At 46.2% G+C, this 21111-nt stretch overlaps 1 protein-coding gene and 1 gene segment (V, D, J or C); both read left to right on the top strand.

Moving 5' to 3' along the window:
- Positions 1–298: 298 nt before the first annotated feature.
- On the top strand, positions 299–962 carry LOC129508162 (securin-like). The gene has a single exon (XM_055323146.1). The coding sequence runs from the start codon at positions 299–301 to the stop codon at positions 902–904; it is 606 nt and encodes a 201-aa protein (XP_055179121.1). The 3' UTR covers positions 905–962.
- Positions 963–13528: 12566 nt separating this feature from the next.
- Positions 13529–14073, top strand: LOC129508300 (immunoglobulin lambda variable 1-40-like). The segment is given in 2 exon segments: positions 13529–13593; positions 13706–14073. Coding segments are annotated over 2 exon segments (414 nt in total).
- Positions 14074–21111: the final 7038 nt, after the last annotated feature.

Genomic DNA, 21111 nt, shown 5'->3' with positions numbered 1-21111 from the left:
GGGAGCCCGATGTGGGATTCGATCCCGGGTCTCCAGGATCGCGCCCTGGGCCAAAGGCAGGTGCCAAACCGCTGCGCCACCCAGGGATCCCTCATCTTGTAACTTTTGACTTCCTATCCCTCTGTTATTGATTTGGTTCTCCAAACACGAATCACCTCCATTTTCAGAGTACAGGGTGAAAATCTCCCCTCCAACTGGTATTTCATGAAAAACGCCTCTCTCATTCTTCAACAGGCTCAGTCTCGGAGGAGCTTGGCTGTCGGTCTGGACGGGGTGAACCGCGAGGTGCTAGTCCAGAATGGCTACCCTGATCTTCGCTGATAAGGAGAACAGAGAACCAGGCCCCCGTGCGGCTCCCAAGGATGCGCTGAAGCTGGGGTCTCGGCCTCCAGTCCAAGATTTAGATGGGAGATCTCAGGTTTCAACACCACGTATAGGCAAAATGTTTGATGCTCAAGCAGCCTTACCTAAAGTTGCCAGAAAGTCCTTGGGAACTGTCAACAGAGCCACAGAAAATTCAGTGAAGACTAATGGACCTCTCAAACAGAAGCAGCCAACCTTCTCTGGCAAAAAAGTGACTGAGAAGATTGTCAAAGCAAAAAGCTCTGTTCCTGCCTCAGATGACACCTATCCAGAAATAGAAAAATTCTTTCCTTTCAATCCTTTAGATTTTGAGAGTTTTGACCTGCCTGAAGAGCACCAGATTGGATACCTCCCCTTGAATGGAGTGCCTCTCATGATCCTTGATGAGGAGAGGGAACTTGAAAAGCTGTTGTACCTGGGTCCCCCTTCAACCCTGAAGATGCCTTCTCTATCCTGGGAATCTAATCTGTTGCAGTCTCCCAGTGTTCTGTCGACCTTGGATGTTGAATTGCCACCTGTTTGCTATGACTTAGATGTTTAAATTTCTTAGCACTTAATAGTTTGTGTATTTTGTATTAATAAAGCAATTCTTTAACTGAGAGGGCCTTTCCCTGAACCACGATTTTCTATGACAGAGTTTCATAATTCTGTCCCCTACTTCTCCTTCTTACACGTGCCTTTGTCTAAGACCAGAAGCAGAGACGGGCAAACATGTGGAGTAGAGGTATGGGGATAGGCCACTACCTCATATAGAGAAGATGCACCTTTGCAAGGGAACCTTAATTTTGTTGAAGGTCCATGAATCTTCCCTAGAATCCTCATTCAGATCCTTCCTCACTTGGAGAGTTCAGAGGTGGGACAGACCCACACATCTCAGAGGAGGACTGCTGCTCTTTGACAACCTCCTCCCCTAAGGACTCACTTAGATGGTCCCTGTCCTCCTCAACACGAATTACCCTTATTTTCACATTCTGACCTTTTTGTTATTCATATGTCATATCCCATCTATATCTATGTATTTTAGATATTTATATACATTTCAGATATTACAACGTATTTGAAAATTATGTGCTTTATGAATATCTGGGTCGTAGTTAGAGATTCAATACTGAATAATTTCTATAACTTCTTTATTTGTAACTTAAAAAGTCTTAGTAGTGGAACATATGAATCAATTAAACAAGGTATCATTATCTGGGAAATAATTCATGACCAGAAACTTATAGTTACTCACTGCACGATTCCAGCGTAAATAGACAATAAGGATGCCTAATTGGAATGAAATATACCTTTTTTAAATCAATCTTCAAATAATCCAGCAGTCCTAGGTGTGCGTCAGATTTTGAGGGTTATTCCGTAGATATCATTGTTCTCAGAGAAGGGGAATCATGGTCCAGTGAGGAGATGGGCGAGATGTTAGAGGCTGGAGGAGGAAGTCAGAGCTGGGGAAGTATTACTACTTCGTCTGCATCAACCGGAGAATTCTTGGTCCTTGTGAAATACATGTTTCACAAATGATTACATAGGTTCTAGAAAACATAAATCAGGTATATGTCAAACGGGAAAAAAAGAAAAGCTTTAGGGTTTTCTATTTTCCCCATAAGGGGTCAAGGCAACAGCCATTTTATTTAGTCATCTGCTTTCTCCTGTGCATACAGTCAATCATGTGAGATTGCTTATTTTAAGGTCATGGATGCAGAGCTTCCTTCTCATATTCTTTCCTGTTTCGTTACTTGTTCCTACTCTTCCAAAATAGGGAACAAACTCTATCATCAATCCTCAATGAGATCTATCTAGTATCTCCCACAGGAGTTCAAGTGGTAATGCCCTATCACAACCAGGTAGTGTTGTCTAGATCCAAAATGAAGAAGCCCAAAAAAGGTACTAATAAACAATTCTATTTAGGATAGTGTCAAAAAGAATAAAACATTTAGGATGGAATATAACAAGTAGGAAAAAATTATAAACTGATCACTACAAAAGATTGCCAAAAATTAAACAGATTTAAATAAGTGAGAGGACATGGTGGCAATGGATTGGATGACTTAATATAGTGAAGCTTCAACCACCTTCATCCAAATACATCTACACACTTGGTGTCATCCTGCCATTTGGACACTGCCCTGCTTTAACCGTTCACTGTCTACTGCTCATCCTCTCTGGTTCCTTGTTAGGCAAGATGTTAGACAATAGCTGCTTATTGGACTCAGATCTTAGACACACAACTCCAATGAATTCCATGGAACTCTGAACAATATTTCTAGGTTAAGATCCAATGTAATTAGAGTGCAGGACTATGAGCGTTTCAGTGCAGGGGAGGTTGAAGAACCCATGCAAAGTAAGGAGAGATCCATTTATGGTAAGGTTCTCTTAATAGGAATCATCATGCTGAGTAAGTAACAGAATGAGCCTAGAAATACTAAGTATACCAGAGGGACAAACAAATTAGAATTCTGGCTAACATTCAAGGGAAAAATTGATCTCAGACAAATCAGTAGGAGTGGAAGACACATTTCCCCGATGGCATTATATTGTCATGGAAAATATAGGTTAAAAAGCCTTAGCAGTGAGGGATGCAGACTTGACAGGAAAAATCTATATAGCAACAAGAAAACAACAACAACAACAACAATAATGTTCAAATGAAAGAAGAATTCACATAGAATTATTACAAGGTGTGAACCACCTTGGTACCCTGAGAACCTTATGACCCTTACTTCTTTCGAGATGATGATAGAGTGGTAAGAACCTGAGGCACCTGGAAGAAGCAAACTCAGTGACAGATAATTCTGAAATATCTGGTAATAAGAGCACAATGTAATTTATCATGTATTTAACTGTCTGGAGACCATTAGTTTTTTGAAAATATGTGTCAGGGCTAAAGTTGACAAGGGCAACTCCTCGTTCTCCATTCCTGGGCAGTGACATTAAAATGGCCCAGTTGCACAGTCTGGACACCATTCCAGGAGTGTTGGGTGGTGTCAGAGGGGATGGTGGGCTAAGCATGTTAGCGCAGCAGGGGGCGCTGTCGCATGGGTCCTATGAGAAGTTCTGTCCTCAATCCATTGGGCCTGAACAAAATGGCTTGTTTGGAAGCTCGTTTGTAGCATGTATGGATTCAGACTGTGTGTTCTCTAGGCCTTGAGATGGGATCATCCTGAGGACTTTTACTACCATCCCTGGTGTCACCCCAGAGCAGAGTTATTTCCTCTTCACCAAGTCATTAGAAACACTGGCACATTTGGCCAACCTCATAGGCAAAGATTATAGGAGCAGAACACAGACACTTGGGGTTTCAGGAACACGGGAGCTGATGGAGAGCAGCTGGTGCCATGACTGGTATGGATCCACTTCTAGTGTGATCTGGATGACTGGAAAATGTGATGTGAAATGTCTCTTAGAGAAGATGTGTCCCATTTCCCCTGAATAATGACAAAAATAAAACCTAACAGAGAAAATCAATAAACCAGAGACAGAATATATTTCAGATAAATTGCCAAACTTCTGGAGAGTTGAGCAGTCATAAATATACAGGTACAAATATATATAAGAAGGAAAGAAAGAAAGGATATAAAGAGAGAGAAAGAAAGAAAAAGGAAGAAAGAAAAAGGAAGGAAGGAAAGAAAGACGGTTTACAATGTATTTCTCAAATTCTCAAAAAAAGCACAAGAAAAAAAACGTGGCTAAAAATTAAGTTGACATTACCAGATATTTCACAGAAGGAGATAGGGAGATTTCATATAAAAATGTGATATTCTGTCCATACTATATATCATTAGGGAAAACAAATGCAAATATGAATGAGCTACCATTGCACACTTATCAGAATGGCCAAAATCCAGTAGACTGATATCAGATAGATTATGAACAGAAAAAGAATCATTTAAAATAGCACCAAATGGGGCAGCCCCAGTGGTTCAGCAGTTTAGCAGCGCCTTCAGCAAAGGGTGTGATCCTGGAGATCAGGGATGGAGTCCCGTGTCAGGCATCCTGCATGGAGCCTGCTTCTCCGTCAGCCTGTGTCTCTGCCTCTCTCTCTCTGTCTGTCTCTCATGAATAAAAATAAAATCTTCAAAAAATAAATAAAATAAATAAATAAATAAAATAAAATAGCACCGAATGTGCCTTGTCCCCACCCATACTCTCAATGATATGTCATGTTAGTATGACACATCTTCCCAATGATGCATTAAGAACATCAATTCACCTCTGTGCTATTTTTCCCCAAATCCATAATATTAATGTAATCATGAGAAAAAATCAGATAAACCCATGCTCTGGGACATTCTACAATATACCACACCAGCTGTCTCTAAATTCCCAAAATGAAGAACAGAGAAGGCCTGAAAATTCATAGATTGGAGGATTTTAGTATGTACTTATGAATAAATGCAATGCTATTACTTGGATTGATTTTAGGCAAAACAGTGTTAAAATAAGTTAGTAAATAAATAAGTAAATAAATAAATAAACAAACAAATTTTGAAATCCAGATTGAGTCTGCAATTTTTTCAGGATTATCAGACCACTGGTAAATACTTGTTTTTATAAACATATCATAACAACACAAAATGTTACCATTAGAAAAAGCTGGGTGAAACATAGAGATCTCTATCCTGTATTTGTATTTATTTCTGTAAATATAAACTTATTACAGAATAAAATTTCTACACACAAATAAAAGAAAAAAGGAATAAAAATTTCTTCTCTCCACTCCTCTGCATTTAAGAACAGAAAGACAGACATTTGTGCTCTACTGGTTTCCAGCCAGCATGCAAAACTTTTCACATTGAGTTCTTTGTTATGGAATGTATTTGCTTTTCTTTACACTGTAAAGAGTAATGTGAAAATAACAATCAGGTTCTTTGTCTTTTATTTACACAGCTTGAGAGTTAAGGTAAATCTCCTCCCTTCTAGCAGGTCAGCAGGATCCCCACCATCATGGCCTGGAAGAAAGAATTCAGAACGGGCACTATGAGGATCCCCAGAACTGGACAGTAGGAAGTGCTCCCATTCATGCAGGTCTTCTCTCTTACAACTGAAATGTCCTGACACACTACAACAAACAAGCATACGAACACTTGTGAATGTAGAAAGAGGAAGAAGGAAGACTTCAGACAAATTGAGGAAAATGCAACAGTGCCTGCCCTGGCTCCTTTTCTTGTATTAGGTCCCCCACATGTAAGACAAGATCCTGTAGGTTCTTCCAACCAAGAAACATTCAAGGGCTGAGATCCAGAAAATCAAACCAGAAAACACTAAAACTCCAAAAGCAGCAACTCCTCTGGTCAGAGGATATGGAGATAAGTTGGCCTGAGTGGAGGAAATATTTGGACAAACCTGCCCATGACTTGCACACACTAATGAATCCCCAAACTGTGCCTCATGCACAGTTCACATTATTGCTCAGCAGAGACATGGTGTCCATATCCTCCTGGCAGAAGCAGGCAGTGTCCCAATACCCACCTGCCATGGTGTCAGCTACTCAGGAGATAGCTGAGCCCCCATCGCATGGGAACATCAACAATTCTGGGCAAGGCAGGCCTAGGTGACTAGCTTGCATTCCAGGTTTTCTCACCCATGATTTTGGCAGATACTGGGGAGATCATAAGAACTCCCTTGCTCAGCAGGGAGAATGAATGCAGTGGTACATGGCAAAGCTGGTTTGTTGCCATATACCCATTGCTTGTGACTGTCTAAACACTGGGGAAGTGAGCCTGGGCTCTCCCTGGGCCTGAAAACACTGAAGTATGATGCAGGAGGCAAGGGAGTTGGACCTGCATTTGACAATCCACTCTCTGGTATCAGTGAGGACAAGGAATGCAGAGGGGAGCAGAAGATCCCCTCCCGGAAGGAAAGCAGCTCCATTCAGTCCTGTGTATCCCACCATGGTGTTGACAGGGCCCAGCAAAGAGCTTGTCCCACACCCCCACCTGATGGGAGCTGGGAGGTGGCAATCACTGCCCCACCTTCTTCAGCAGAGAGTAAGCAGCAGAGTGGTAAGCATTTTCACTCGAGCCACCTGGAAGTTGACATGAACACCCTTCCCCTTGCTGCTGCACCTCAGCGGGAGGATCACTTGTTTGAAGAAAAATAACTGAGGACCAAGCATCTCATTATATAATAGCCATAATACCCAGGATCCAATAAAAAAAAATGACATGTCAAGAACCAGGAAAATAAAATCCTGAATGAGAAAGGAGACTCGACTGACACCAACACTGAGATCACTCACATGCTGTAATTATTGGACAGGTAGCTTTAGGCAACTCTCATAAAATCCATGTGGTGTAAAATTACACTCTTCAAACAAATGGAAAAAATAGAAATGCAGAAATTAAAGAGAAATCATCAAAACAAACCAAATGGAAATTTTAGACCTGAAAAAGATAACAGAAGTCATTGGCAGAAAGGAAACTCTCCAGAGGCACTCAAGAGTAGGTACCACTTCTTTTTTTTTTTTTTAACACTTCTTATTTGTTTGTTTTCTTGCTTATTTGTTGAAACCAAAAATGGGCTCTATTCCTCCTGCACAGTTCCCACCACCTTGACTGATCTGCTGAGGCTGTCAGCAGGGGGCGCTGTGCACCTGCTCAGAGCTGGCCAGGCCTGAAACCCACTGAAATGGTTCCACCTGCCTGGGCCCTGCACTGGTGCTCACTGCCAGAGGGAGAGATGACAGCAGCTGTCTCCTCCCAGGGGACAAACCCATAGCTCTCACCCACCCCAGAACTCCTCCCTGGATGGAAGCTACTAGCTGGGCTGAGGATCCCGAATCAGATGGCTCTGTGGGCTCCTATTTGCACAATATACCACCAAGCATGCCCTTCATCTCTGGAGCCGAGGAGGAGATAAAAGAAATATCCCAAATACAAATCAAAACTAAACCGAGACATGACCTCACACCAGTCATAACAGCTAACAGACACAACATAGGAAACAGGAGGTGTGGGCAATGATGTGGAGAAAAGGGAAACGTCTTGCACTGTTGATGGGTGTGCAAACTTATGTAGATCCTTTGGAACACAGTTTGAAGGATACTCAAGGCGTTAAAAATAGAAATACTCTGTGATTCAGCAATTACCCTCCTGGTATTTACCCAAAGAATACAAAAATACTAACTCAAAGGAATACATGCTCCCCGAAGTTCATAGTGGCATTTTGAGCAATACCAGAGTGAGCCCAACTGATAAATGGTTAAAGAAGTTATATATATGTGTGTGTATATATGATATATGATGGAATATTACTGAACCATAAAAAGAGTCACATTTTATCATTTGCAAAGATGTGGATGGAGCTAGGGAATATAATGCTACGTGAAATAAGTCAATCAAAGAAAGACAAATTCCATATAATTTCCCTCATGGAGAATTTAAGAAATGAAACAATGCATCATAGGGGAAAAAGAGAGGAAAACAAGAACAAACCCTTAACTCTAGAGAACTAACTAATGCTTACTAAATGGAAGGTGGGTGGAGGGATGGGTTACAAAGGTGGTGGGGCTTAAGGAGTGCACTTGTGATGAGCACTGGCTCATTTATTTAACTCTTGAATTATTAAATTGTACTCCTATTACACATTGTGTTAATTGAAATGTAAAGAAAAACTTAATAAAAAACTTAAATAAAAAAGAGACATCCGGGGATCCCTGGGTGGCTCAGCGGTTTGGCGTCTGCCTTTGGCCCAGGGCGCGATACTGGAGTCCCGGGATCGAGTCCCACGTCGGACTCCTGGCATGGAGCCTGCTTCTCCCTCCTCCTTTGTCTCTGCCTCTCTCTCTCTCTCTCTCTCTCTCTCTCTCTATCATAAATAAATAAATAAATAAATCTTTTTTTTTTTTTTTTTTAAAGAGACATCCCAGAGACCAGAGCCAGTTTTAAGGCCAGGGAATCTGTGGAAATTCCACACCATGATCTTGACTTCTCTCCTTCTCCGTCCCCTCCTCAGTCACTTCCCCTGTTCATGGGGATCTCAGATGCATCCTTAGGAGGAATCCCTCTGCCTTTCTTCTTCATTCCTAAAAAGGTTCTATTTTCATTTCAGCGACCAATTCTTAGATCGTGGTGACTCAGGAGCCTTCATGGCCATGTCCCCAAGAGGGACAGTCACATTCAGCAATGCCTCCAGCACAGGACACTATCCGTACTGGATCGAGGAAAAGATTGGCCAAGTCTGGAGCATTTATTTATAATAAAAACAATAAATACTGATTTCTCAGGCTCCCTTCTTGGGAACAAACCTGACGTGACCATCTCCTAGTGCCTAGCCTGAGGACGAGGATGAGTACCCCGGTGGGCTACACTATAGTGGTGCTGGGTCCAGTGAGAGACCCAGATGAGGAAGGGACACATACACTTTGTTTCATCCAGTGTGGATACAAATATCATGTGATTACTGACATCTCATGGCCAAACACCTGAGGCCAGAGCAGTATAAATGCTGACCTGCCATGGAGAGATGGGCATGGGAAGGGTCTGGATTGATTTCCTTCCCTGTGTGAATCCTAACACCGAGTAAGTATATGAGTGACTCAGGAGGCATTAGTTCACAAAAAACCAAAATCAGATATTTCGTATTACAAAATGTCTGTTGGATCAGGATTATAGATTGAGGCTAAATACATTTCCTCTAGAAAAAAAAGGAACATTAAAAGTCTTCCTTTACAGATAAAAAACGAAAAATGGAAGAAGTGTTCATTTAGTATTTTCTTGATGTTTACTTTATTAGGTTGCATTTGAGTGCAATGAAACTGTGTTGCATACATAAAAATAGTAATAATAATTTTTTTAAAGGGAGGCCTGCTTAGTTCATGTGTCCCTTCCCTAGGGAACCTCTTGATGAGCCAAGATCCAAGGCCACCTTCTCTTGCACAAGAACAGTAGAAACACAGGCGTTACCCTGGCATTGGTACCACAGCTCCCAGGCAGAGATCCTACATTGTGACCCAGAACAGCATTGAGAGACCAGCCAGGGGTTCAAGCCTGATTTCCCAGATCCAGGTGTGTTGACAAAAACACCTTCGACCACCTTGGGCTGCTGCCTGAGGAGAGATAGGTCATCCTTGCTGTAGAGCAGCATACTCCCATTATCACACAGAGAACTTCTGTTTCCTGGGGACATGTGTTAACGTCTATCCTCCACGTCTTATTCCATCACTCCCCTGTCCCTGCCTGTGACCAACAGAAGCTCAGAATTGGGCTACGAATGCTTTGTATCTTGCTAGAAAGAGAATTATTGATTGTCCAGAATTTTTTAAGTGTAAAAGGTCAATGAAAATACCTCCTTTTGAAGATATTCATCTCCCAATGAAAAAACAGTTACATGGATTTCAGAACTGATATGACCCTCACTGTTGCTAGGCTGGAATGAGAAGAAGGGCAGCTGTGTGACCCAGGAGAACCATGTGGCCCCCTGCCCAGGCCCTGCCTATCTCCTGGTGTCATTGTAAGAATTTAGTGGAATTCCCTGAGTTCTGGAATCTTGGTGATACTGATTTTCTCTTTCTTTTCATATTGGAGCTTTGCAAGCTCCAGAATTCATGGGTGCTGGGTCATGTTTTCCCAGTGAGCAGATGTGAACAGACCCCTTACAAAAATGTACACAGAGAACTATTGCACATGTGTAAAGATTTCCCACATGATGTTTCACGGGAGGATTACACATCGAAGCAGTGAGGTAGCACCAGACTCCCATCAGCATGACTAAAATTCAATACAACATCAACATCAGATGGTGCCCAGGATGTGGGGCAGCAGGAACTCTCCTTCACTCCTGGGGGTGGGGGGGGGGATGCCAAATGCCCAAGCCACTTTGGAACATGCCTGGGCAGTTTCTTGCAGAGCTAAACAAAATCTTAGAGATATAATAAAAATCCATGCTCCTAGGTAATTCTATAAATCAATTACTTCTGTTCACCCAAAATATGTCCCTAAATATTTATTCTTATTTTATTGATGATTGCTAAGCCTAGAAAACAACAAATATGTCCTGAAAATGGTAAATGGGTAAAGAAATTCTAGTATGTTCATACATGGAATGTGATTCACCAATTCAAATACATAAATTTTCAGGGCAGAGGAAGACATGGGCGAGACTTCCATGTAAAAGAAGCCAATCTGAAGAGACTAGAACAGTGAGCATGGAGGAATGCAGAACAGGAGCCCTGGGCTCCAGCTCAGCCCAAGGTCCACATGTCTCTTGCAAGCACCAGAGAGCAGCGGTGCTCCCTTATACATCCCCTGGGAGTGTCTGTCTCTGGGCCTTTTGCAGGTGCTCCTGTGTCACTCCTGGGTGAAGCCCTACCCCTGACTCCTATATTCTCTTATGCTCAGCTGGAGCCCTGGCTAAAGTCAAAGGAGGAGCTTGTATAACCTTAGGAAAGAGGAAAGTTTGCATGAGAAACCTCCCCCAAAATGTGAGTATCAGGAGAGCACAGAGAATGGGTTCGTAGGCCCAGGCTTGGACGTGGGGCTCAGGATCCAGAGTCTGCGCTGTCTCTGTCCTGTTCCTCACACTCCTCCCTCACTGCATAGGTAATTTCCAGATACCCTGGGCGACAATATAATTAAAATTTTATTTATTTATTTATGATAGTCACACAGAGAGAGGGGGGGGGGGGCAGAGACACAGCCTGAGGGAGAAGCAGGCTCCATGCACCGGGAGCCCGATGTGGGATTCGATCCCGGGTCTCCAGGATCGTGCCCTGGGCCAAAGGCAGGCGCCAAACCGCTGCGCCACCCAGGGATCCCCCTGGGCGACAATATAAAACCACCTGGAGATCCACTGGGTCGAATAAAAGTCTCCGTTTCTAGGATTTTGCTCTAAGTCCTTCTTATGGGATTCACTGGATCAAGGATAGATGAGATAAACGGACAGATTTATCTCACCCAACAAAACCTGGACTTCAGATTGTTGCAAGTTCTCCTCTCATGTGAGTCCTCACCACCAGAAACAAATCCCCCTCCAGGAAACGATCTTTCAGACACCTGCCTTTTATTTCTAGGATCAGCTCCAGGGAGAACCATCCATCAGAAGTCACAAGTAGAAAAGGGGGCAAAATGGCCTCTTCTCTCTCTTCTCTGTACAATATCCTTGGCTCTGCAGTTTCTGGATTTCTCTGTGCTTCCAGAGTTCAGAGTAAGCCTGTGCTCACCCACCATCCTCAAGGTCACAATCTCCAGAATGCAGATTCCCAGTCACCAGGAAACACCAGCAACATCCTGTCAGTGGGGCAGCCAGGATGTGCCCTGAACACCTGCTCTCCTGGGACAAGGCTGATTCTCAGGATACCCAAAGGCATCTCTGTCCCTATGGGCAGATCATCCCCTGACCATCCCTGGGCTCCAGTTAGCACCCGAGGCTGATCAGTATATTGATTCTGGGAGCCCAGCGTCAGTACTATTCTTAGGTTCTCAGAGTCCATGGTGACGTGGAACACACCCTCCCTGTACTCTCAGGGCTGGACTGTCACACCCTGAGTCACCCCCCTGACACCTCAAAGAGACTGGACCTCTGTGGAGAAAATTTCTTTCCCACCTCTGGACCACATGGTCTCATCTCCAGGTGTCCACCACTCACATGTGGAACCTTTGACATAAACTTTGGGTGCATCTGGCCTTGGGTATTTGAAGTCCCTCGTTGTAGTCATGGGTGGCTGAATGAGCAAGAAATCTGTCCTGAACATGCTGGATACCAGGCAGAGGGACTACAGCTGTGTCCACCCCAGAGTCAAATCTGACCTCAGATTGCTCTGCCCTGGAAGCTCTGTGTGTGTTTGGTGATTCGTTGCCTGACACCACTCTGAACTTTGTAAGCATAGGCTCTCCTTGAGCTTCCTTAGCCATCACTTTGGACTTTCCTGCTTATAGAATAAAACCCACAATACTAAACTTATGACCAAAAATAGAAAGTGGATTTCATAAAAAGTTTGTAGACTCCGTTTCAACCAAGAACAGAAGGCCTTCTTTTATAGTTGTTTTTGCATCCAATTCCTTAGCCAGAGTTCCTATCCATATTCCCTCTCACTAAGCACAGATCTGGGACAGGTGGATAATGTTTCCACCTGCAGCCTCACAATGACTTTGTCACTGAGTTTAAAAAATCTTACTGAGAGGAATATTGTGTAAAAAGCCACATCCATTTTAAATGCACAGTTGACTAAGTGGTGACTCACACATCACTCTGTCCCTTGGTCTCTGTCACAGCAACTTCAGCAGTCACTCCTGTCTGACAAGAACTTCCAGCGTCTTTACCCCTCTGCTCTGATGTCAGCGGCACACACAGCCTCACCTGGCTGGGCTCCTGCAGTCTTGTGACCATGTGCTGGGAAGAATCCCTAGGAGGGAGTCCCTGCCCACAGTGTGTGGGAAACTATTGTGACAACCAAGCGCAAGTAGAGACAGGTGACAAAGATTCTCAGTATATTATCTGCTAGGAATGAATTCAAATGTGGACAGATTTCTCCCTGTCTCTTCATTGATGTACAAACCTCCGAGGAAGGAATCGTCTAGAACTCAGGGATGAGTCACATAACAGGAGAGAACACAGCATCTCACACGGAAGGTTCCAAATGTCCATAGAGACCCGTCACTGCTCTGGACTTGATCCTGATCCCAGAGGAGTTGGCATAGACCACCTCAGTCCTGACTCAAGAACTCCCACGAGGCTGTGGATACATGTACTCCTGAGGAGTCTAGGTAAGGCAGAAAGTTTGTCCTCAGGTTATAGGAGGTTACATAAGGGGACCCTGACCTGGCCCTAAAGCAGTGGACAGAGCGGTGGGGAGGTACCCTTTGTTTTAGATGGGCTCTGATCACCAAGTCACACAACAGAGTATCTGGGATTGGACACCAGGGGGTGAGGGGGTCCATTTCTGAAGAGTCAGGGGTGATTATAGCTGGGACCTGCCACCAGGCACTGCCTGTGCCCTCTGCTCAGGGCTCACAGCTGGGACCTCCCTACCTCAGGTTTCTACACAGCCCCTCCCCTCCCCTGCCCACATCCTTCATATCCCCAAGCAGAGGGACTTGACCCAGGGCCACTGAGGGACCAGACAACTGGGGTCTCATTTGCATGGAAGGGCCCCTCCCACTCCCAGAGGATGAAGAGGGGAAGGGAGAGATGAGGGGAGGCTCTGCTCAGCTGTGGGACCACAGAAGGCAGGATCAGTGAAGACCTCCACCATGGCCTGGTCCCCTCTGCTCCTCACCCTCCTCGCTCACTTCACAGGTGAATGGATGTGGAGACTGTGAAGGGGGCCTGGGAGGATGTGCGCCGTCCTGCATCCTTCTCTTGTCTCCAGACCCCAGCATCACCCTCTCTGTGTCTCTCCCCCTTGCAGGGTCCTGGGCCCAGTCTGTGCTGACTCAACCGGCCTCTGTGTCTGGGTCCCTGGGCCAGAGGGTCACCATCTCCTGCACTGGAAGCAGCTCCAACATCGGTAGATATAATGTTGGCTGGCTCCAGCAGCTCCCAGGAACAGGTCCCAGAACCATCATCTATTATACAAATACTCGACCCTCGGGGGTCCCTGATCGATTCTCTGGCTCCAAATCAGGCAGCACAGCCACCCTGACCATTGCTGGACTCCAGGCTGAGGACGAGGCTGATTATTACTGCTCATCCTATGACAGCAGTCTCAAAGCTCCCACGGTGCTCCAGGCCTGTGGGGAAGTGAGACAAAAACCTACTCACCCATCTGCAAAGTGAGTGAGCGCCCCAGCAGCTGCCTGCTTAGGCTCCCCCTGGGTTTCTGCTTATTCTTCAGTTGATGTGCGGGTCCAGGTGCATCTTGGGGTGCCTCTTGGGAATGGAGTCTCCTTCATCGTCTCTGACCTCAGAGTCACTCAGATTAGCCCCATTTGTACACAACGAGTCTTAAACAATACCGAAAATTTTGTCCTCATGAGCTGGGACAGTTTCTTCTAGACTAGTGAACATTCACTTATCATCTACTGATGTTTTAGTAAATGAAACACTCATAAGTCATGAAGCTGTCATGGTCCTTCAGCCACGTCCCTGCTTGCTGATGCACATGTCAGCGCTCTGTGCAGCTGGGATTGTTATTCCCTTAGCTTCAACCAGATGACTAGTTCTCATTATCTGATGTTGTATTGAACACATAAATCAATGCCATACTCAAAATTATATAAAGTAAAAAAAATCTTTCTAGAGAAAAATCCTGATGTGTTTATGGAAATTTTTTTATATTCACCTCAGGTGAAAGCAATAAAAATCTGCACACTAATTTTTAGACCAGCTTTTTATAAAATGATCAGACTTGAGGTAAGAAAAACATCCTCCATCATTATGAATATTTATAAAGGGTGATATTAATCAACATTTAAAGGAAATAAGTTTTGAAGTTCAAAAATATGCATGAGTATTAACTGCACATTTGTTTATTTTTTTTTATTCATGAGAGACAGAGAGAGAGAGACAGACAGACAGAGAGAAATGCAGAGACACAGGCAGAGGGAGAAGCAGGCTCTGTGCAGGGAGCTCAACATGGGACTCGATCCCGGGACTCCAGGATCATGCCCTGGGCCGAAGGCAGGTGCTAAACCGCTGAGCCATCTGGGGATCCCCTAACGGCACATTTCATAGAGAAGAAGAACATACCACAGGCTACATTCCACATCAGTGGAATTTCATCATATTTTGGAAGAGGCGGGAATCTAGAGGTGGTAAGGAGGCCAGCGATTGACAGCAGGTGGAGGAAGGAGGAGGGTGAGTGTGTGAGGTGTCTGTATTCGTGGTGATGTCACTCTCCTACATGGCACTGTGACAGCAGCCACACCACACTGCTGTGCTGTCACAGCTCAGTAAACTGTACCCCAGAGTGGCAGCACCTTTGTGCAGGCAGAGAATGTCATCTAGGAGTCTGGGGGCTGTGATGGGGCACAGGGTGACATCATCCCATCTACTGATCCAAGGAGGTGTGACCTTGTGTCCCTGAACGGGGAGGTCAGGAAGGAGGGGACCTGAGGAAGATCGAATAGACAGTTTGAAAAGCGAGCAAAGATACTGCACATGAGCCCCATAGTCCAGATGACTGTGTGTCCCCTGGGCTGAGGGTCAGTCATTGTGATGTGTCGGAGACTTTCCTGGGATCGAACCACCACCTCCATGGTCACAGATGGTGGGAGCCAGTGTTGTCCCTTCAGGAACAGAAGGTCCTGTGTTGTGAGGGTCTCGGCCTCTCCAAAACCAATGTCAAGGTCGCACCTGCCCTTGTGGTTCTGGTGACGACTGCAGGAGGTCCTTCAGCTACAACACAGGAAACTTGTAAAAGTAAGGGTCGACTAATTATAAGCCTGTAAATTACAGAACACACTTGGGGCAACAAACAGAGGTCATCATAGAGACAGAGCGAGCCTGTGGCCTCCCCATCAGGAGTGTGGACAGAGGCTCAGCTGACAGAGGAAGGGGCTGGGGTCAGAGACAGAGACAGAGAGAGACAGAGAGAGACCAGGTTTTGGTGACAGACGCCAGAGTCCATGGGGCCAGCATCATTGATGTCTTGGTCCATCTGCTTCCTGCCCTGGGGACGGATGGGCTGACCACATGCTTCACTCTAATCCTAGAGAAGAAGAGCGGCAGTGGGGACACATGGAGACACTCCAGAGGGAGGAGCCACAATAGGGGTTTCTGAACCATTTGGGGCCATGAGGTGCAGCCTTAGGAAGGTTGGATGTGACCTGGGTGTGGCCTGTCCTCCATGCCCAATGGGTAGGGGACCCACAGCACTGGAGTCCTTGGAGTTCTGCTCTGGGGTCCTGTCAACTCATCTCACTGAGGGCGGATCAGGGCTGGGGCAGCAGGAGGCTGGGTGCCTGTCCCTGGGGCCCATGGCATGGTTGCAGCTGGGAAGGCAGCCCCTGCATGTGTCTAGGTCCAGGGCCCACCCGCTGTCAGCCTGAGGCTCCCAGACCTTAGGGGAGTCCATCCAGGCCCTTCAATGACATCAGGAAGAGGAAGTGGGAGTGGGGAGCAGTGACCAGAATGCAGTGCTCCTCCCCCAGGGGGATGAAGGGATGAGAGAGACCGCCAACTCTGCCTCCCTGTGTCTGGGGTCCTGGGAGTGTGCAGATGGGTACAAAGGTTGGGGTTCGTCTCCATCCCCACTTCTTCATGACACCTGATGTCCAGGCACTGCAGCTTGACCTTGGACATTCAGCTTGTTCTCCTCTGTGACTCCTCCTCCCCCTGGGATTTGAAGGTCTGCAAACATCCCTCCCAACACACACTCACTGTCCTCAATCCTCCCTGAACTTTCCCTTGAGGGACATGAAGAGGGGCAGGTCTCACCTCATCAGACACACGGCTCACCCCTGTGGACTCGCAGCAGACGGGAGGACTCACTACCCCACATGCTCCGGGGACGCTGCAGGGAAAGCCCTGGGAGCCAGCCTGGTTTGAGGATCAGGCCTGCAGGACTCCTGTCCCCCATCTTGCACTGGGGGAGGGGATCCAGGGTCCCGAATCAGGTTCCTGCCCCCCTACACGACCACATCCATCCTGAGGTCTGCTCACCAGGCCTGCACGCCCTGTCTAGGTCTCTCCTCCTTGCAGGGTCGTGGGCCCATTCTGTGCTGACTCAGCCACTGTTAGGGCCTGGGCCCCTGGCCAGAGGGTCACCCTCTCCTGTCCTGGAAGAGTCCCAGTATTGGTGATTATGGTGTGAAATGGTACAGGCATCTCACAAGGACAGATCCCAGACTCCTATCTATAGCAATAGCCATTGATCCTCAGGTCCCCAATCAATTTTCTGGCTCTGCTTTTGGCATCACTGGCTCCTTGACCACCTCCGGGCTCCAGACTGAAAAATGGCTGATTAGTAGTGCTTCTCCAGTGATCCAGGCCTGTTGGGCTGTTAGAGAAAAATCTGCTATTCTCACAGCAGTGGAGCTCCTTATGCTGCCCAGACTTCCTGGCCAAGTCAGCTGTTTCCTTTCTCTTTGGCTGAAATCCAGATCTGAGGCTCACCGCAGAGAATTTTGCATACAGTTCTGTCCCCATGGGCTTAAAATCTATCTCCCAACCCTATCCTTGGCAGCAACATACGGGGAATTTTATCAAAATGAATTGAAATTCCTGGTGCCAGGGACTGTCTAGACAGTGGACAGAGTCCAGGATGTAAAGGAAGAACCAGGGGCACAGAATTCAACTGCATCTGAGTCAAGACACGTCAGGAATGTCCAATATGTGTCCTGAGACCGAAAGCTCCCATGAATAGGCCCCCAATTCTCATCTACTATGATAGTTAGACCCTTGGAGCACCTGGTCAACAGCAACTCTGGCTCTCTGGCCATCTGGGCCGAGGACAGAGGCCCCCAACTAAAGCTCCTGTGACAGCATCTCAGGGCTCATGCAGATCCCCTGGCTTGTCAGAACTGAGATCAGAACCCTTTTCTCATCTGCCAGAATGGGTCTCCATGTGTTGGTGAGGCTCAGCCTGTGGCTTCTGCTTCTGATGCTCTTGCTACTGCCACCATCGGCCAATGTATCTCCAAGGACACCCCATGGGAATGAGGGCTCCTCCTTCCCTCCCTTCCCCCAGAACTCATAGCAGCCCCTTCCTAGACAAGGGGTCTCAGAAGACACAGAAGGGCTATGGCTCCCATCTGGTTGGGACACAGAATCTCTCTGACCTCATTTCACAGACAAGGGAGTGGTAAGCCCACTGTGTTCATCTCTCACCTGACATCTGAGGAATCTGGGGTTCCTATCCTTGGTCATTTACCTATTTGTTCAAGTTTCAATGCTATGCTATCCTCCCATTAGTCTTCAGGGGAATGCCTATTTTTTGTCTTTCTGCTTCTTATCCTCCTGCTGCTGACGCCATGGTCCAAGGTTCATCCAGGGGAACCACATGCAAATGAGGCTCCTCCTGTCCCTCCTGTCCTCAAAGCTACTCAGAGCAGCCCATTTGTAGACAAAGAGGCTTCATGAAAACAAAAATTTCTTGTCTTTATCAGCTGGGGACCACTTACTTCAGCTGAATTATATTCATTTTTTTAATTTGTGATTAGAATTAAATGAAAGAAATTATTTTGCACTTGAAAATATCATGGGACCTCAGTTGTACCCATGAAGTGCTTGAAGACTAAGTCAGCCCTTATTTTAATCTGATATTATTATCTACATGAGTATAACTGGCACTGACCAGTTTCTAATCTTGGGGTGTTTTCTAAATAGATGCCAGTGTAAGATTAAATAAATACATCCAAAACATTTGTCACAGGGAAACCTCCATGTGAATAATTACAGCAGATTCATTCATAATCATTAAAAACTGCAAGTGCCTAGAAATCCACATGTGGATATTAATTCCAAGTTTGTATCTAATCACCCAAAGCTGGGACTGACTAAGATGTTACCCAGGAAGGGACCCACGTATAAAACATATGTTCATAGTAGGATCACAGTGTAATCACATTTTAGAAGAGGCAAATCTTCCAAGAGAAGGCAGACATCTGCTGTCCCTGGGGTCTACGGAGGAAAAGGGGTTGAACGTGTGGACAGTCATCTTCTATGGCAGGCTCGTCAGACCACTACATTTATCCTTCTGTGATTTTTTTTATTTTCAAGCATAAGCACGGACAGCGAGTCTTCTTTTGTAAGAATGGTGTCGCCCACAGCGACAATGATATTTTAGCAGAATTCATATGTTTTCCCTTCCCTCTGGGTCCCAGGCCTGTTCACAACGTCCCCTCACCTACCACAGCCGCCTTTCCTGACTGGCATGTTTCCAAACCAAATCCATGGGTCTCCCCGCATTGGAAACTGAGACTGGCAGCTCTGAGGAGGGCAGGAATGTGTGCAGAAAGCAGCCCTGGGCTCTGGCTTCAAGGCAGGAGCCCTTCCAGGTCGAGTGGACACATTTCCTGCCATCAGGGGGCAGTGTGGGTTTGGGAGGCTCAAGATCCTGAGGGATGCTAGCTATGTCCCCACAGGCCTGTGAGGGTCAGGACCCTGCTCATATCTGTCAGGTGTGTGATCTGATGACATCTGTGATCAGTTATGTCTGCTGCCCTGGCTGGAGCACAGGGGCAGTGAGTAGGAACCACTGCCCTGCCTGCAGAGTGTCCACAGTCACACCTGCCACCTCTGGGGTTCCACATCAGGGCCTGTCTTGAGAGGCAAGAGAAGGGGGTCTCCTCTGTGACCAGAAGTGTCTCCTCTCCTTGAGGAGGGCAACTCTCCACATGGATAACTAGTTGTATGGAGTGAGTCCTTGGAAGAACTGAGCCTTCATGGGGCAGAACTGGATCTTCTGCTTCCCTTCTCACCCCAGAGCCAAGGATGGGGACTGGACCAAGGGAGGCACATCGTAGGTGTCTGGTGAGTGTGAGCTGAAGGACTCTTCCATGGAAGATGAGATCTGGGACAGGGCATTGGGCAGACTCCAGGGTAGTGGATTCAGGGGCTTCTTTCCGTGGTGGGACACAGAGGGGCAGGAGTCCTGGGGGGACACCTGAGAAATCAGAAATGGGGCCTGAGAACTTTCAAGCACTTGCAGGTGAGCTCCACAAACAGGCTTTGGTGCAGGCACCTGGGAAGGCCGTGTCTGCGTGTGAGAGATAAAGTCCGTGTGCAGCCATGAGGGAGAAGCACAGGCTGCGAATCTGAGAGAACTGACTTCTCAGTCTGCACCTCCACTCTTGTTAAATACCAACCTTGGAGGAAGCAGATGGGTACGAAGGTGCCAGCCCATCTCAACACTGTGCGGAGGGTATAAGACCTGGGATCCAAGGCTTGGGTGGGGCCTGAAGGCCCAAGAGCTGGTGTCTCCACCATGGACTGGATCCTGTCTCCCTCCTCCATGTCGTCACAGGTCAAGTGAGGAGAGTGGTCACTGTCTCCCAAGAACCAGCATCTTCCAGGCCTTACCCCTGTACCATCCCTTCCAGCAGTTTATCATCTGCCTCTTAACTGGAGCCCTAATAAGAAATTATTTCCTTTTAAGATATTGTTTATTTATTTGTGAAAGAGAAGATGAAGAGAAGGGAGGCAGCATAGCAGAATCCTTGCTCAGTGGGGAGCCAAACACAGGACTCCATCCCAGTACACCAGGGTCATGACTTGAGCTGAAAGATGATTAACCAACTGAGCCACCCAGGCACCCCCTAATTATAAATTCTTAAGTACAGATTAAAAATGAGTAAATTGGGGATCCTTGCGTGGCTCAGTAGTTTAGTGTTGCCTTCGGCCCAGGGTGTGATCATGGAGTCCTGGGATCAAGTCCCGCATCAGGCTCCCAGCATGGAGCCTGCTTCTCCCTCTGCCTGTGTCTCTGCCTCTCTCTGCGTGTATGATTGTGTGTCTCATGAATAAATAACATCTTTAATAAATAAATTAAAAATAAATAAATAAATAAAATGAGAATTGGTGGACAGGACACAGGATGAACTGCATTGCTAGTTGCTGGGGAATATTGTAAAAAGTTGTAAACACAGACTGATCCAGAAGCTGGACTCAGGTACTCTGAGGCCATTCAACTCTGTCCTTGTCTGTGGATGGTGGGTTCTGCTTGACTTAGCTGCTCCCAGATTGTGCTCCAAGAATGTATCCTTGACATAGTGATGTGGTGTTGATGTGCTGTACACAGGCCTCAACATAGTAAAGGCATCTTCATAAACATAAGAGTTGGATGTGTGTGAGGATCTATTTGTCTTGCTGCTGACCAACACAAGCCTTGTATGCAGTCCTCCTTTGCTTATTAGTCATCTACTGACCTGGAGT

This window comes from Nyctereutes procyonoides, unplaced genomic scaffold (assembly GCF_905146905.1).
Source record: "Nyctereutes procyonoides isolate TBG_1078 unplaced genomic scaffold, NYPRO_anot_genome, whole genome shotgun sequence".
NCBI classification, from domain to species: domain Eukaryota; kingdom Metazoa; phylum Chordata; class Mammalia; order Carnivora; family Canidae; genus Nyctereutes; species Nyctereutes procyonoides.
Note: the sequence above shows the minus strand (reverse complement) of the source record. Positions and strands in the feature narration are given on the sequence as shown.

Coding starts and splice junctions, on each gene's coding strand:
- LOC129508162 (XM_055323146.1), top strand. CDS start 299: ATGGCTACCCTGATCTTCGCTGATAAGGAGAACAGAGAACCAGGCCCC.